The sequence below is a fragment of the Saccopteryx leptura genome, chromosome 6 (assembly GCF_036850995.1).
Source record: "Saccopteryx leptura isolate mSacLep1 chromosome 6, mSacLep1_pri_phased_curated, whole genome shotgun sequence".
In the NCBI taxonomy this organism is placed as follows: Eukaryota; Metazoa; Chordata; class Mammalia; order Chiroptera; family Emballonuridae; genus Saccopteryx; species Saccopteryx leptura.
The window spans coordinates 5,342,109-5,358,316 of NC_089508.1; the positions used below are offsets into that span (position 1 = coordinate 5,342,109).

Consider the following 16,208-nt stretch of genomic DNA (forward strand, 5'->3'; position numbering starts at 1 on the left):
TGCTAGCGTGTATGCGAATTAGAATTCTAAACTCAGCAGGTTAAAATGTTCTGAAAGCAATTTTGGTGTTAGTCTAAATAATTATAGATCACATTCACTTAGATAAGGGCCTCTGTCCCCTCGGGGCTCTGAGGGAAAAACCTAGGCATGATAGTTAAGCAAAATAGTTGGTTATTACGCAGGCTTTGCAGTGGCGGTGCAAATTGGTATAATCCTTCTGGAAAGCAATCTGACAGGAGACGGGATCTGGACCCATGAAAATGTACAGCCCTTTGACCCAGCCGTCCCACTTCTGAGAATCAATCTGATAGAAATAATCCAACAGAAAAGGGTTTCGTGCATGAAGATAACCACTTCAGCATTATCTATAATAGCAAAAATTAGAAGCCACCTAAGTGTCCAAGGACAGCTAAGTAAATTACAGTTAATCAACTTGATAGAGCATCATGGAGCCAGGGAAAACTGACAGCCCTCCAAAGCCACAGAGGCCGGGAGGTCGTGTTGAGTGGGCCAGGGAGGGCTAGGGAACCGTAGGCACTCCGTGCAAAACACAGTCCCGTGTGGACCAGACGCAGATGGGCGGGTGTTAAAAGGATAATCATAATTTTAGTGTCTGTTGAAGTTGGGAGATTTTTTTGTCATTATGGCCTAATGCTATAAAATCATCTTCGTAAAGGGCAGAGGGAAGGCAGGGAGAAGGGGCGTGGCGGGGCAGGCGGTGGGGGAGGGAGCCTCTGACCCTCCAGGATCAGGTTTCGGTGGGTCACGCTGTTTAAAAATCTAACCAAAAAGGAGGAGGCAGTGACAACAGCTGGGCTGAACTACTGACAACAGCTGGGCTGAACAAGGCACACTCACCAGTCCCGGGATGTGACACCATTTTTACCAATACATACACCCCCCCCCAAAAAAAAAATGAAATAACAGATATAAATAAAATCCTGGTTCTCAAACCTCCGGTCACTTTTCCACTCTTTAAAGTTCGTGAGGACTCCAAAGAGCTGCTGCTTATGTGGGTTAGAGCTCCATTCTTAGGGTATTAGAGATGAACACAGAGGCATTTAACTGATGTAAAAAAAACAATAATACACCCCTGACATGTTAACATGTAACAAAGAATAAGTATCTTTTCCAAGACAAAAAAAAAAAAAAATTAGTGAGGAAGCATTGTTTACATTTTTGCCATTTTTTAAACGGCCATCTGTAACACGAGACAGCTGGGTTCTAATAGCTGTTTGTGCATTTAACCCGCCACGCCGCACACACGTCCTGCAGCCCCTGGAAAACTCCGTGTGCACTCATGAGAGAATGAGGGGGACAAGGGCAAATGACTTCTAGGTGCTATTATGAAAATAATTTTCACCCCGCAGACCTCATGAAAGGGCACAGGGGACCCCCAGGGGCTCGCAGACCACAGTAAACACCAGCGCGATCAATTATAGCTGCCGGAGCGGTGGGAGGGGATTTAAAATTGCATGTGTATGGTTGGAGCTCAACGAGGCTGAATCTGTTTTTCATTTTTCTTTCTTTCTTTCTCTCTTTTTTTAAACTGGATGGAGATATACCAAGAAGTCTACAATCACTGCCGCTGGGTGGAGAGATGATGAGCACATTTTTTTTCCGAATGCCTTCCTGTTTCTTCCATAGTGCGCGTGTCTCTCTCTCTGATGGTCAAAAAAACAACATTTCTGTTTTGAGGAAAGGGCTGGGCAGCCGTGGCTGAGCCCGGGGCCCTGCAGAAAAAAGCTGGGTGGGAAGAAAAGTCACTTGAAATCATTAGCAGCCAGCACGGGGCAGGGGCAGGGGGCGCCACGCGCAGGGCTGCCCCCTCCCAGGCCGATCGATGCCCTGCACAGGCAGGTGCGCGGCCGCACTCACTCGCTGCCCCCGGACACAGACAGCCCGCGAGAGGTGACGAGAATTGGAACTGGCACTAGTTAATCACTGCTAGAGGAGAGTCAAACATAGATGGCTATTTATCAGATCTCGGGGTGGGGGAGGATGTGCCGTCTCTGAAGCCACGGGACATTTACAAAGGGAAAGGTCCACAGACTTGTGCACAAAAAACAAAAAGAAGAAAAAAAAGTTAGGTTTCCCTGTAAAAAATAAAGACATACATACATGGGCAGAGACGTGTATGGTGACGGGTCAATACTGTGAGGACATAAATTGCCTGGAGAAGGTTACGGAGATTAATGGGTAAGAACCATGACCACAAACACTTGTTTACCCAGGCTGGTTCTAAAAGAGCTGCACGCAAATGAACTCATTTGGTTCTCAGACAAGATGTTGTGAGATTAGCACGTTTTTGAAAAGTCATCATTGCACAGGTGGAGGATAATCAGAAGACAGGATCACATTTACACATAACATGGTGTGCGCCATACACGGGAGGCTAGACGGCCCCCGCTGACAGCGGACAGCGGACAGTGGAGGGCGGCTGCGTGGCGGCCGGACAGGATGGGCCGTTGACAGGGCAGCGGCGTCGGCCGGAGAGCAGGACCGACCGTGGAGCTGTTACGCTAGAAACGCCCCGGCCTCCTTCCCCTGCTCAGAGGCCGGAATGCAGGCAGCTGGCTGAGCCTCGTCCCAGCGGGCAAAGATTACTCTCGGGGACGCTGGGCAGCTAGGAGAAAACACCAGTCTCACATCTGGGGGTCCGTGATGAGGCCAGATTCCTGCCCGGTCACCCGAGGGAACGGCCTCACGGCGGACGAGCCCCATCCGCGTGTGACACTCCACAGCAGGGCCCATGGTCACATCGGCGTCTGGAGGCCTCCCTCCCAAAGGAGAATCGCTAATATGAAACCCTGACACCAGACAGAAAGACAAAAGGAACGGAAAAGAGACAAACATTTCAGGAAAACTTTCAAATAACTCAGAGAGCTAAGAGAAAACCTTATAAATATTCAATAAAAAAAAAATACTATGTTTTAAAAAGAACATTCAGAAAAAAATAAAAAGCTCTTGGAATATAAAAATATGATCGAACAGAATACTTTGAAATGTGTGTCATGCTTCAGTAAAGAAGTTTAAGTAGGTGACAGCAGAAATATAAAATTTAAAGGATGGAAAGAACAAGTGGAGGAAATTTCCCAGAAAAACATAAATAAAACAGAAAGGCAAAGAGATAGAAAACTAGAGAGAAAAGATAAGAAAAAAAAAAAGAGAAGATTAATCTGGGGACACTCAGCCCAACCAAGAGCTTTGGCCCGAGTCCCAGAGTCAAAGCTTCCAACCGGCAACAGCCCCGTGGCCCCCCTCTCCCTGTGGCCCCCGTTCGGTGGGGGGCCCAAGCCTCCATCCTGGTAAGGGAAGGCAGGCCAGGAGCCCTGGCAAAGCAGAGCCATGGGCCACTCAGGTGCCAGGTTTCTAAGACCGTCCCGCGGGTCAGCCGGGTCACAGGACTCCCTGACGGGGTGCCGAGGCGTGCTCTCTTTTCTCTTGTCAAGTAACAAAACGGCAGGGAGTTTGCCGGAGCAAGGCGACCGAAGCTGGCTTTCAGAGACCCTGGGCTGACCCCACCGGTCTCATTCACTTCCACCCCGGCTGCAGCTGCCTGCTCTCATCCCTGTACCTTGCTCCGCTGCCCCAGACGTGGCGTCCCTTAGGGTCCCACCTGGGACAGACGCCTGGCTAGGAACAGCAGAAGCTAGGAGAAATGAGTGAGAAGTTGGAGTGCCTTACCTACCCCTTCTTTTAAGGGGCAGAAATGATTAATTTGTGGGGCGGAGGGGTGAGCATCCTGTAATTCTGAAATGCTGGTTACGAAACAGCACCTGTGGTCCGGTTAAAACCGGTCGGCGGACACAGACACGGGAAAAGGCTGGGAGGCTGTGTTTCCTGGAAAGGTTTCTGGTTGTTACATTTGAGTGGAGAGTGTGTGGCTACATTTTTTATTTCTGCCATTTCTTTTTTTTTTTTCTTTGCATTTTTCCCAACATGTTACCGCTTTCATGATAAAAATGAAGTTAAATCTAAAACAACTTATTTTTTAAAGAGAAGGACAAAGCCATCGCTAGATGGGTGCCTTTAAGAGACCTCTGTGTCCAAGCTTTAAAAGCAGCAAGAAATAATTTAATAGACTGTCTCAGTTCCTCACGTGCCAATTTTGCAATCTGCATTTTTCAATTACGTTAAAAGCGTTTTCCCAAATTGCTCTATTCTTCCCTTAATGACCAGGGACGAGGCTGGATGGGGCTGGCTCCCCGAGGACAAAGTCTGCCCCTTCCCGCGGCTGTTTCCTCTGGTCAGCAGCTGGCGAGCACACAGCCCTGCCCTGGGCACACGGACTGTGGAATCGAAAGAAGTGTTTTGTTTTATTAAAGATTTTATTGATTGATTTTAGAGCGAGGAGAGACAGAGAAGGGGGAGTGGGAAGCGTCACCTCGTTGCCTCTCCTATGTGCCGTGACCAGACAAGGCCAGGGTTTTGAACCGGCGACCTCGGCATCCCAGGTCAGTGTTCTCTATCCACTGCGCCACCACAGTTCAGGTCCAAACGAAGTTTTCACGGAGCAGAAAACACAGCTTGGATTCTGCCACACTTTCCTTCTCTTCCTCCTCCTCCCGCCCAAGGCTTTTTCTGGAAGGCACAAGCTTGCAAGGCCCTGCTGGCAGTGAACGGGAAGCGCTGGCCTCGAGAACTTCGCAGCTTTCACACGGGGGAGAGGAGTGTCAGAAAACTCCGCTTCCCACGAGGAGGAGGTTCCCCTCAGGAGCTCAGGCTCCTCCCACAGCTCAGCAGTCCCCCCTGTCCTGCCTGGCGGCCAGAGGCCTCACTCCCCACCCTGGGACAATTCAGAGGACCTCGAATGTTTCCTGATGGGGGAGAGGCAAACACACTGCCCAGACAGGGAAGCATCGGAGCACTTCCTCTACAAGGCCCCACAGCCCCCAGCCCCCTGACCTCACCGTGCCCCCGGGCCCCGGCCAACAGAGAGGGAACCCGGTGCTCTCTGCACACAGAAGCACGCATGCACGCACACGCCCCCCCCTCCGCCCTTGCCTTCACCTAATTACCCTGGATGCACGGTTAATGGCTCACTCCCCAATTACCAAACGCCACCACCACGGCCCTGCCCTCCCCCCTGGCTGTGTGTCACTCATTTCCAATAGATTTGCCTTGTGCTGGAAGTAAATTGCCCATCATCTGCATAATGCTCCCCAGCTCACCACGCCACACATCAAATCATCCCTCCATCTCATTCTGTAAAATCCATCAAGAGTAATTCTTTCAAAACTGAAATGAACCCTCGCTCTGGCACTTGAACCCATAAATGTCTTGTCTTTGTGAGAGATATTACTTTCTACAAAGCATATCTAAGATGCCCTCCTAGAATATAAAACATGCTAACAATGACCCATCAACAGGACCCTCTAATACATAAAAATGCCGATCCAAGCCACCATGGAAACCGTCCTTTTCCCTTTTGCCGCTGGACAGAGCCACAAGGGTTCAAAGCCGGACGGGACGTGAGCCCCGCCTGGATGAGGGGACATGCTCTGCCACCCCTTATCCTCAGAGGCAGAACAGCAAAATGTGTCCTTCAGCTCTCTGCGCAGACTGTGTCGTCTGACAGCCAGCTTCCACTCTTGTCTCGGACCCTTACCAGCTGTGTGACTGGACAAACCCCTTCACTTCTCTGTGCCTCAACTTTCACACGCGTAGAGTGAAAACGAGACCAGCCCTTGCCTCGGAGGCCTGTCGTGCAGATGGGATGGAGTGGCCGGAGCTGTGCCCGGCAGGTGGTAGCCCGTCCGAAACAGCTGGCGCTCTCCAACCTCTGACCTGGCCTTACTGTCTCCCAGGGGTCACCGTGCTGATGAGCACCACAGTGAGACCCCAATTTGGGTGTTCAGCCTGCAGAACAAAAGTCCTTTCTTCCGGACGCACAGAGGAAGGAGGCCCAGACCCAGCTGCCCCTGGGGCCACCCTGGCCAGAGGAAGGAGAGCACGTTGTCCCCTCCCCTGGCTCCCCTCTTGGATTTCTTCAGGAGTAAATCGCTCCTCCCAGCAGCGCCAGGGCTCGGACGCAAAGTGCTGGGCGAGCTGGCCAACATTTACACGTGATCAGTTTGGACTCGTGGACCCTGCCCTGCAAACTGTACCTTTCAAGTGTGCAGCAGGTATATGGCTTGGTGCGGGCAACCCCAAAATCCTTAAAAAAATTTTTTAAAGGATCTATCTAAGGAACACTAACATTGAACTCTTGACAATTAAGTCTCTACAGACAGACGACAAAATGATTCACACTCACAAAAAAAGAGTTACATTCCCTGGAGGATCCTAACTTGTCTTTTCTCTGGTTTTTAATTGATCGACACAGGTGCAGGGGAGTCGGAAACATCACCTTATTTCTTCTCCACAGCAACAACCCCAACAGGTACCCACTTTACCCCATTTTACCAATGAGAAAACGATGGGATCAGAGAGGCTAAGTGATTTTCTGAAAGTCACACAGCTCCCAAGCAGCAGACGGGAACCAGGAGTCTGACAGGACACAGGTTCCACTCACCGCCACACTCAAAGGCTTTGCTTTACATAGCTGGAGCCCATCTCAACGGCATGGAGACGGCAGAAAGGGACAGTGTTTACATACAGCGGTGTTCACTGCGGGACTGAGTTCTAAAAAACGAAAACAGGCCCTGGCCGGTTAGCTCAGCGGTAGAGCGTCGGCCTGGCATGCGGGGGACCCGGGTTCGATTCCCGGCCAGGGCACATAGGAGAAGCGCCCATTTGCTTCTCCACCCCCACCCCCTCCTTCCTCTTGTCTCTCTCTTCCCCTCCCGCAGCCAAGGCTCCATTGGAGCAAAGATGGCCCGGGCGCTGGGGATGGCTCCTTGGCCTCTGCCCCAGGCGCTAGAGTGGCTCTGGTCGCGGCACAGCGACGCCCCGGAGGGGCAGAGCATCGCCCCCTGGTGGGCAGAGCGTCGCCCCCTGGTGGGCGTGCCGGGTGGATCCCGGTCGGGCGCATGCGGGAGTCTGTCTGACTGTCTCTCCCCGTTTCCAGCTTCAGAAAAATACAAAAAAAAAAAAAAAGTTTAAAAAACGAAAACAGGACATGATGGAAATAGGCAAGTCTGGAACTTGAAACAGTCATAAAAATATGTTGGGGAAAGTTTTTATTAAGGTAGAAAAATGCCCCTTACAAACAGTACAAAAATTGAGGAAGGCGGGTGAGGGGAAGAGGTGGAATCCAAACTGCACATACATGCAGTGTGAGCCCAATTCTGTAAACGCACAGGCAGGGGCCAGGCCCGGCGGCTCAGCTGGTTTAAGTGTCTTCTCCTGTGCCACGGTGGCAGGTTTGATCCCCAGTCAGGGCACATAATAGAATCAACCAACGAATGCACAAATAAGTGGAACAAATCAATGTTTCTCTCTCTCTCCCCCCACTCCTCTCTTCTTTCTCTCTCTCAGAGACCCATGAAAAAAAATTCTTTTGTAAGTTTCCAAACATACAGGAACATGGTCCAGACCAGGGGAGGCTCCCAGCATCCAGGAGGTCCCACACAGGGCTGGGACTGGCAACGACTTGTTTTATCCTTAATGCTTCCTATTTTCTGCATTCCCAAAGTTTTTTACAATAAGCATCTATTACATGCATGATCAAAAAGTTTATTTTTAAAGTATTTTAAGGCAGCTTGTTATTTTGAAAAAATTCCCTGAGCAAATTATTTTGTCAAACAGATAAAACAACACCTAATTCATACATTTTATTTATAATCCCTCTGTGTTGTAGAACTCCGGGTTCTCACACATGGGCAGTTGGACCCTGGAAGCCAGAACCCGGCCCTGTGCCTTCCGGAACGTTGCTGCGGATGCCTGGCGGGGGCTCTGCACAGGGGGCACTGCGAGGGCCTGTGTTTGGTTCAAGGGGGGCGCCACGTCTTACTTCTTCCTTCCAAAAAGGGCCTCGGGGTCTGCATGCGACCTCTCTGTGCAGTGGGTATGGGGGCGTGTTGAGCCAAGAGGACGCGGAGAAATGAGGAGACTACATAAAAGGGTCTCGGAGCTGCTGATCACAGCTATGGGAAACAGATGCGCGCCACAGTGGGGGAGGGGCGGGGGGCGGGAGCGCTGAGCATACAAACCGCGCATCGGTGCGGGGCTATGAGTCATTGTTTTATTTTGCTTAATTTCTCTAGCTGTAAATTTTTCAAAACTAATATAAGCATATTTTACAGCTCACAGAACATTTAGAACATATTAAAATAAGTATCTTTCCACTGTAATGCGCCCAATTGAAATTTATGAATTCCAAAGCTACATTTTTAAGGAGGAGGAACTGGCACTCCACGTTCTTTGGATTAATCAGATGGATTGTGTTGTTTTTCTCCTGATCAGAGAAACAAAAAAAAAAACAACGCATTTCAGTAACTGTTACCTTGAATCAAGGATTCTTCCAGATTCTAGAAGCTGTCAGGGAGCCACTTATATGAAGTCTTACTGTGCCCCCTAGTGGCAAATAGGATTATGCACTTAACACAATCCTTTGGCCGGAAATAAAAGCCAAAAAAAAACCTTAATCTTTAGTTATCACTTAATATGTACAAAAATTTGTGCCAGGTGCTACATAGAATATAAAATAGGTTTGATGCAGGCCCCACGCTTAAGCAGCTTACAATCTACAAGGTGCAGCAGACAGGGTCCCATGGCTACGCAGGTAGAACGGGAGCCCGCTGCGTGCTGAGGAAGAGAGCATCCCTGGAGAAAGCAAGGACAAGAGCGCACAGGGAGTGCCCACAATGCGTCAGACACCACACTAGGTCATTCATATCCACCGTCACTTATTTCTCACAAAAACCCAGGAAGGCAGTGTGTCATGAGCTCCACTTTACACAGACTGGTTGAGGCTCAGAGGAGTTAAGTAACTTGCCAGAGATCACACAGCCAATCAGTGGCAGAGCGGGGACTCAAACTAAAGTACTGGGACCCCAGCCCCCAAACTTGTCCCTCCTTCCTGATCCCATGAGGGGCGAGAAGGCACTCCGATGGACTCTCCCCAGAAGATAAGGGCCACCGAGTTGGGGATGCCTGCTCTTCACCCATGATGGGGCCGCTGCAAGCTGGGACCCCTGCCTGAGACCATGACCCTGTCCCACCCCAGACGCTGTCCACACACCTCCTGTGCCCCCATCACGTACCAGATCACAAGGTACCCCAGATGGACCACAGGGCCTACTCTCTGACACCACGCTGCCCGCCAGGTTCCACACGACCTGGGGAACCAGCGTGTCCATCCACAGGCTCCACCGGGACCTCCCTCGCTGGCCCCTAGCCCAGCCCCCTCTAGCCCTGTCTGTCCAGGTCCAGGTTCCTCCAGCCCCTGCCACAGTTCTCCACACTGAGAGGTTGCTCAAAATCAATCTGCCAACTAACTCAGCCACTGAAAATCCAAGAACTGAAAGCACAGAGAACCCTGGCTAACAGTTTGTATCTGTGGCTATAACAGCCCTGACTTTCAAGATACCACAGTAAAAAGAGGCTCTGGAGACGCTGACCCCAGCAGCCAGGACAGCGGCCACGCTCTGCCCTCAGGCCGCCTCCAATGCCACCCCTGCAGCCTCGTGATGAGGAACGGGCAGTGCGGTGGGGAGGGCTCCCTGGAGGCTGCCAGGCCAAGCAGCACGCACCCTCTCCTCGGGAGGGGCGGGCACAGCAACGGTGCCCAGCCCACCATCCAGGACAGCCCCACAGCAAAGGGCCCTGCACTTAGGTCGCGTGAATCACCCCCAGCAGAGGGACAGTCCCTCTGCCTGAGCAGCCTTCCCAAGCTGGACCGGTGCGCCCTCTCCTGGACACGAGGTGTCACAGCTAGTTGGCTGCTCCCAGGCCCCCCGGGGGCACACTAGCCTACTCGGCAAACACCAGATACCTATCTGAACAGACACAACGCCCCAAATGAGTGGCTCCACTCGGACACTCCCTGTTTGAAAACTCTCATGGGGATGCCTCTGCTCAGGAAATGTAAACATCCCGGGTCAAAGTGATCCACACAGGGCCCACAGAGCATCTCACTGAGGCAAGGTGCAGACCACTCCCTGCTGGGCTCCAGGCTCGCCCCTCACCATCAAGAGATGCAATTCAATGAACGAGTGGGTAGTGGGCACCCTGCAGGACACATCTGCCACCCTGCATCCCCCCACCCAGCCTTTGCCCGTTGCAACCCAGCCTGTCCTTCAACCTCCCCACAAGCCCCCTTCCTGCTATCAACATCCGCCATACTGCCCCCTCCCTCTCCACCATGTGCCCAGCATTAGACTGGGGGTACTTCAGGCACACAGCACCTGGGCATTTGTCCCAACTGAGAATCCCAGCCATACAACTCACAAGCTTCCTCTATTGAGGTAGAAATGGGATCAGAGAGGTTAAGTGCCTTGCTCAAGGTCACAGAGCTTGGAACCAAACCCCGAACCCAGATCAATCAAACTCCAGACCCTATCTGGGGCGTGCCACACACTACATGGCGTGGCCCCCTCTGTGGGCACAGACTCCCAGGAAAAAGAGCTGAGAAGCCCCAGGACCATGGGATCGACCCCAGCATGCGACAGTGCACACCAGCATGCCAGAAGCCCCTGAGCAGACTGCCCCAGAGCCCCCAGCCTCGCAGCCGAGCACCAGAGACCGGCCTGGAAGCCCCTGGGTGCGGACTGAGGCACGGCCCCACAGAACTCTATTAGCCTTGCCAGGAAAGAACACAGACAAGTCGGCTCGCGCTCTAACTGGTCACTTAAAAATGACACCCAGCGATTCGGTGCCCGTCAGAGATCTCACTGTGGGTGGGCTTCCTTTCTGCACTTTAGAAAACGCCTCCCTAGGGACAAAGCTCAAAACACAACTTGCAAATACAATGTCCTGGGCAGATGGGTTCCAAGTCTCTGAGGACAAGAGGGAGGAAGGGACATTTTTGAGCACGTAGGGGGTACCTCGCTCTGTGCCAGGGGCCTTGCAATCATTTTTCTCCCATGATCACAGACCCAGGTGTGACTCTGCCCTTTACAGATGAGACACCAGACTCAGAGGGGGCAGCTCAAGCCGGCTGACCAGCCACCCCCCAGCAAAGCCGGATTCAAAGCCACACTGCTCCAACTCCAAAGCCCCTTTCTTTCCAGGAAGCTTCGAGTTCAGCTTGCATTTGTTTGGCCCCTGCTACATATTGGTGCTTTGCTAGGGGCCAAGGAGGGTGGGGGGTAGGGGGCACAGAGTACATACAGCTCAGAGGGGTTGAACACAGGTCACACATAGGTGCGACACACCTGTTACACAGCCTGTGCCACTGGGGCTTGCTTGCTGCAAGTCGGCGTTACTTCAGTATAAGTTAAAATACATAAATAACAAACAACAAGTCTCTGTGTAAACTGGAAGTCTCCCAACAGGACACCCAGTCCTCCCTAGTCTGGCCCTGCCTACTCCCCAGCCTTGGGTCCCTCTCGGGCCTCCATGCTGAGAGCCGAGTGCTCTTCTGTCCTCCCCCTCCCTTCACCGAGGGCACCTTCCCCTCCTCCTGGAAGCCTTCACCAAGCCCTCCCAGGCTGGGCTGCCGTCCCTCCCACTGGGTTCCCGCAGCACTTGTGTGTCCGGCTTGGGGTCCAGCTGAAGGGCCCGTCCTCACAGCCCTGAGCCCAAGGCTGTGAGTGCTCCTCCACTTCCCCGTGGCCCCGACCACACTGTGCACGCCCTGGTCTGTCTAGCTTGGCACCCCCCACAGCCAGCACAGCGCCGGGCACAGAGCTGGCACCACTCAGCACTCGGTGGGCGCCACAGAAGGTGTCCGCGCGTTCCTGCGGCTCGGCCCTGGGCTCCCTTCTCCTCCCTCGTGCTGCTTTCGCTTGGCGACCTCCTCCTCCCTGGACTCCAGTGTGTCTGGACATCTCCGGTGGCCCCATGAGGGATAAGGACTCGTATCCTCTGGTGGCCTGGGCAAGGCAGCCCCGTGAGGCATAGGGCTAAACGGAGCAAGGATCCAGGGTGGCCCAGCCACTGAGAACCCTCTCCTGAATGCAACAGAGGGAATTACGGGAATTCCCAAAAAGAAACGCTCAGCCTACAGCCCCTACATCGCTGTTTCGAAGTCTACAACATCCGGCAGTTTAGTCCTGCGGCAGTTTAGGACCTGAGAAGCAGTTTCACCCAAATCTTACCTTAAAGGTTTTATCCATAGAAGCCGAGAGGAACAGGTGGCTCTGCGAGGCCACTGGACACCACTGGATGCTGGTGACGGGCCCCCGGTGTCCCCTCAGGAAAAAGAGCACCCTCTTGGAGATCTCAGTTTCTTTATACTGAGTGTCCAAATAGGGCTGAATAAACTCAGACACTGTGGAGGCCACACAGAGAGGGGCTGGGGCGCGCACTGCCGGGGAGCCCTTGGCCCCTGCGTCCTTTCTCCTGCCTGTGTCTGCACTGAATGCTTGCAACTGTCTCAGTCTTTTCGGGGTATAGGGCACAACACAGTCCTCGTGCCTCTTCTTCTGCAGAGAGCTGCCATTTTTACCTGGGGTTTTAGGTTTGGTTTGGGCACGGAAAGATGGCTCCGGCAGGTCATAAGTTCCCCAGGAGAGTTGCATCTGCTTAAAGCGCGCAGCTGCCAGGGGCACGTGGCCAGCGGGGGCGTGGCTCGTCCACAGGGAAGGACGAGGAGGAGGCTGGCTTGTAGGCAAGGTGACTCTGGGCTCTGTCCCGGGCCACTGGAGCCTCTGGCTGGGGCAAGATCCTGGGTCACTTCTCCAGAATCGAGCCCGTGGGAGACGCTGGCCAGCTGGGTCTTCACGGGAACCGTGCTTTGCGGGCAGCGTGCCCCCTTCCATCATGTCCGGGGCTCCTGATACGACGTCCTGGCCACGAAGTTTGACCATATCACAAGTGTCTTTTAACTGGGTAGCAGCATTAAAACTTCCCGTGGGCTCGTGGTCAGCCTCTGAGTCCGAGTCATCATAAGCCACCAAGGAAGCCATCAAAGACACAGTGTCTTGCTGTCCTCCGAAGGCAAACTACCTAAGACCAAACAAAGTCCTGTGTCAGGAAAGGTGCATGAAAGAGTACTTACCATCATTCAAAGTTAAAAGACAACATGCCCTCGAGCAAATCCAAGACAGAAAAACTCGTAGGAATAAATACAGAAAATAGGAGGGCCTGACCAGGCGGTGGCGCAGCGGATGGAGCGTCGGACTGGGATGCCGAGGACCCAGGTTCGAGACCCCAAGGTCACGAGCTTGAGCGCAGGCTCATCTGGTTTGAGCAAAAGCCCACCAGCTTGAACCCAAGGTCACTGGCTCCAGCAAGGGGTTACTTGGTCTGCTGAAGGCCCATGGTCAAGGCACATATGAGAAAGCAATCAATGAACAACTAAGGTGTTGCAACGTGCAATGGAAAACTAATGATTGATGCTTCTCATCTCTCTCCGTTCCTGTCTGTCTGTCCCTGTCTATCCCTCTCTCTGACTCACTCCCTGTCTCTGTAAAAAAAAAAAGAAAAAGAAAAAAGAAGAAAATAGGAGGGCTTTTCTGCACACTGGGCATAGTTAGAAGACGTCTTTTTTTCTTTCTTTTTTTTTTTTAATGAAGACTATGGAAATCTGGGAAGAAATTCCACACACACAAAAATAATAATAAGCAAAACCTACATAAAGAAAACTGAAGCTTTATTGAAAGACATAAAACAGGACTTGACTAACTGCCAACGTGATGGCCGGACAAAAAGAATCAGGACATTAAAGATGCCTTTTGGGGCCTGACCTGTGGTGGTGCAGTGGATAAAGTGTCACCCTGGAACGCTGAGGTCGCCGGTTCAAAACCCCGGGCTTGTCCGATTCAAGGCACATATGGGAGTTGATGCTTCCTGCTCCTCCCCCTTCTCTCTCTTTCTCTCTCTCCTCACTAAAAAAAAAGAGAAGAAGATGCCTTTTGGAAGGGCAAGTTGAGGAGTACGCACTACAAATTTCAGCACCCGTAGTTTTTACTGCACCATCCCCACGTCGGAAACGCATCCTGCACAAACACCGGCACATGTTTGCAAAGACCGATGTGCAGAGAGCCTGCAGCACGTTTATTAGCCATTGCTCACCAACAGGAATGAGGTTCGGCCTAAAGCACTGAAATGGAAAGACGTGCAGAACCCACCAGGTGGGGAAAGCATGGCACTCTCACCTTTGCCGTCTCCCCGGGCTCCAGCCCTGCCCTGTATTCCCTCTGATGCTCTGCCCTAGGTGTCTCATTTCCTCTCTAAGCCACATGGGGACACAGACCCACAAGCCAAAGCCAAGGTGCTTGAGGGCGTCATCCAAATCTTCCCTTTCGCTCCCACACACGAGACTCACACGGCGGTGAATCTCCCCTTTCTAAAATAATCCTCCCTGAAATTCTGAACCATCATACGTGATAACACTCTTGCCAACTACTTTCTGGAAAGAAGGATTCCTTCTGGAGTTCAGTTCTGTGCTGTTAACACCAAGTACCCTCAAAAGGAAAGCAGAGATGCCGGAGATGTCCAGTCCCGGACAGCAGAGGGCGTAGCAGAGCAGCATGGAAAGCTCAAGCAAGGATCAACTTGTAAGAAAGCCCAGTGTGCGCGCTCCTTAATAAACCACGCTGAGGTCCTCTTTCTGCATGTGGGGTCAGGTCCCTCTGGGTCATCTGTCAAGCCATTCCAGACAGCCTGTCTTCCCCTAGACAGTGGGTTTCATGTCCCTTGGAATCAAACACCCCACTCTTTCCACGCTTTTCCCCCAAAGGGTGTCATTCACTCCAAACAAGCTAAGTCGTCTGCCTCCTCCCAAAAACCCCACCCCCACCTGGAGCCTAATCCACACACAAAGCCATCATCCAAAGAAAACTTCTACAACGGGCTAGCCCGTCTCAAATGGAACTAATATCACATAATGGACTAACAACGAAGTGCTGAGACTGAGCACTGTGGATGATTTGGCATTTCTGTCCTCTAAATACGCAGCCTGGTCCTGAGGCCCATCCTGGTCAGACATCTCAACTCCCACGCCCAGCATCCCATCCATTCCTGTCAAAGGAAGCCCACCACGAGGGCGCCTGTGCTCGGCCATCAGGATGGATTCCCACCCACCCAGTCGTCCACAGTGGCTGACTCACAGAAGAAGCCCCCGGCCAGAATTAAAGAGGAACTCGACAGCAAAAGATCAGAGCAGTGGGACGACAGCCCACTGGCCCCACTTCCAAACAAGACAAGGCAACAAGAACGGGATGAATACTGGTGGGGGGACGACAGAGTCCCGGTACTCTGGGCCATGTGTAAGTTTCATTCACTCACTCAGTAAACACTGACAGAGGATAGGCTACCTGCCACGCCCCACACAAGGCACCAGAGAGACACCACAGCAAGCAACAGGAAAGCGTGCCCTGCGCTCACCATGCTCACATGCCAGTGGGAAGAAACAGACCATCATCAAGTAAAACAGGGAACGTGAGGTGGTGAGGAATGCTAAGACGTAAAACAGAGGAGACTAGAAGTGGCAGTGGGCTTGGGGTTGCAGTTCCATAGAGGCAGGCCGGGGCAGGCCCAGGACAGGCGACATCTGAATAATGCGCAGGAGAGGCGAGGGAACAGATGGTGAGAAGCAACAAATCTAACCAAAGGGGTTCAGAGAGAAGGCGGCCAGGATGACTCAAAGAAAACAGGCAAAGATGGAGAAGACTGGGAGCCATTGGGGCAAACATCAATTCCGAGGAGGGGGGAGTGTTTGCTGCTTTTTCTGTCTCTAAGGCAAAAGGGAAGACAAGGAAATTTTTTCCCGGAAAGAGGGAGGTGATTCAACTAAGAGGAAGAGGTTCAGCTAAGAAGAAAAGTAAAGGTCGTGGGAGAAACGAGGCTACGGGGAGGGGGCGTGGCCATGACCATCACTAGCGTGACAGCTGCACGAGAAAAGACTTTTCGTGTTTTGTTCACCGGTTGATCCCCAGCATCTGGTGGGAGGGGGGCGTAGGGTAATTTTTTTTAAAAAGGATATTCTCATTAACACACATTTCCTGATTACCCACTCTGTGCCAACCCTTAGGTTGGGTCTGGTGTGAACAGATGAATACAAAACACAGATCCTACGCGGGAGGCCACAGACTAATGAAGGCAGCAAACAAGATACGACCAGAAACGGGGTTTGAAGGATAATAGGAGTTAGCCGAGCTGTCAAGAGCAAGAGGTAAGGATGGTCCGGAGCCCTTCGCGTTCGGAAAGAACCGGAG

The 16,208-nt window shown here is 52.2% G+C and overlaps 1 protein-coding gene across 4 annotated transcripts in view; it reads right to left on the bottom strand.

Moving 5' to 3' along the window:
- The window catches only part of WDR25 (WD repeat domain 25), a 147,573-nt gene that overhangs the window by 131,169 nt on the left and 196 nt on the right, over positions 1 to 16,208 (bottom strand). Inside the window, exons 2-3 of one of the 4 annotated variants that reach the window (XM_066388003.1) lie at positions 13,737 to 13,877; positions 12,147 to 12,992 (exon numbers count right to left, since the gene is read on the bottom strand). In XM_066388003.1, the coding sequence (XP_066244100.1) occupies positions 12,147 to 12,956 (810 nt within the window). In that variant the 5' untranslated portion in view covers positions 12,957 to 12,992; positions 13,737 to 13,877. Of the gene's footprint in view, positions 1 to 12,146; positions 12,997 to 13,736; positions 13,878 to 16,208 lie in introns of all 4 variants that reach the window. The other 3 variants (XM_066388001.1, XM_066388002.1, XM_066388004.1) reach the window with 3 other exon arrangements.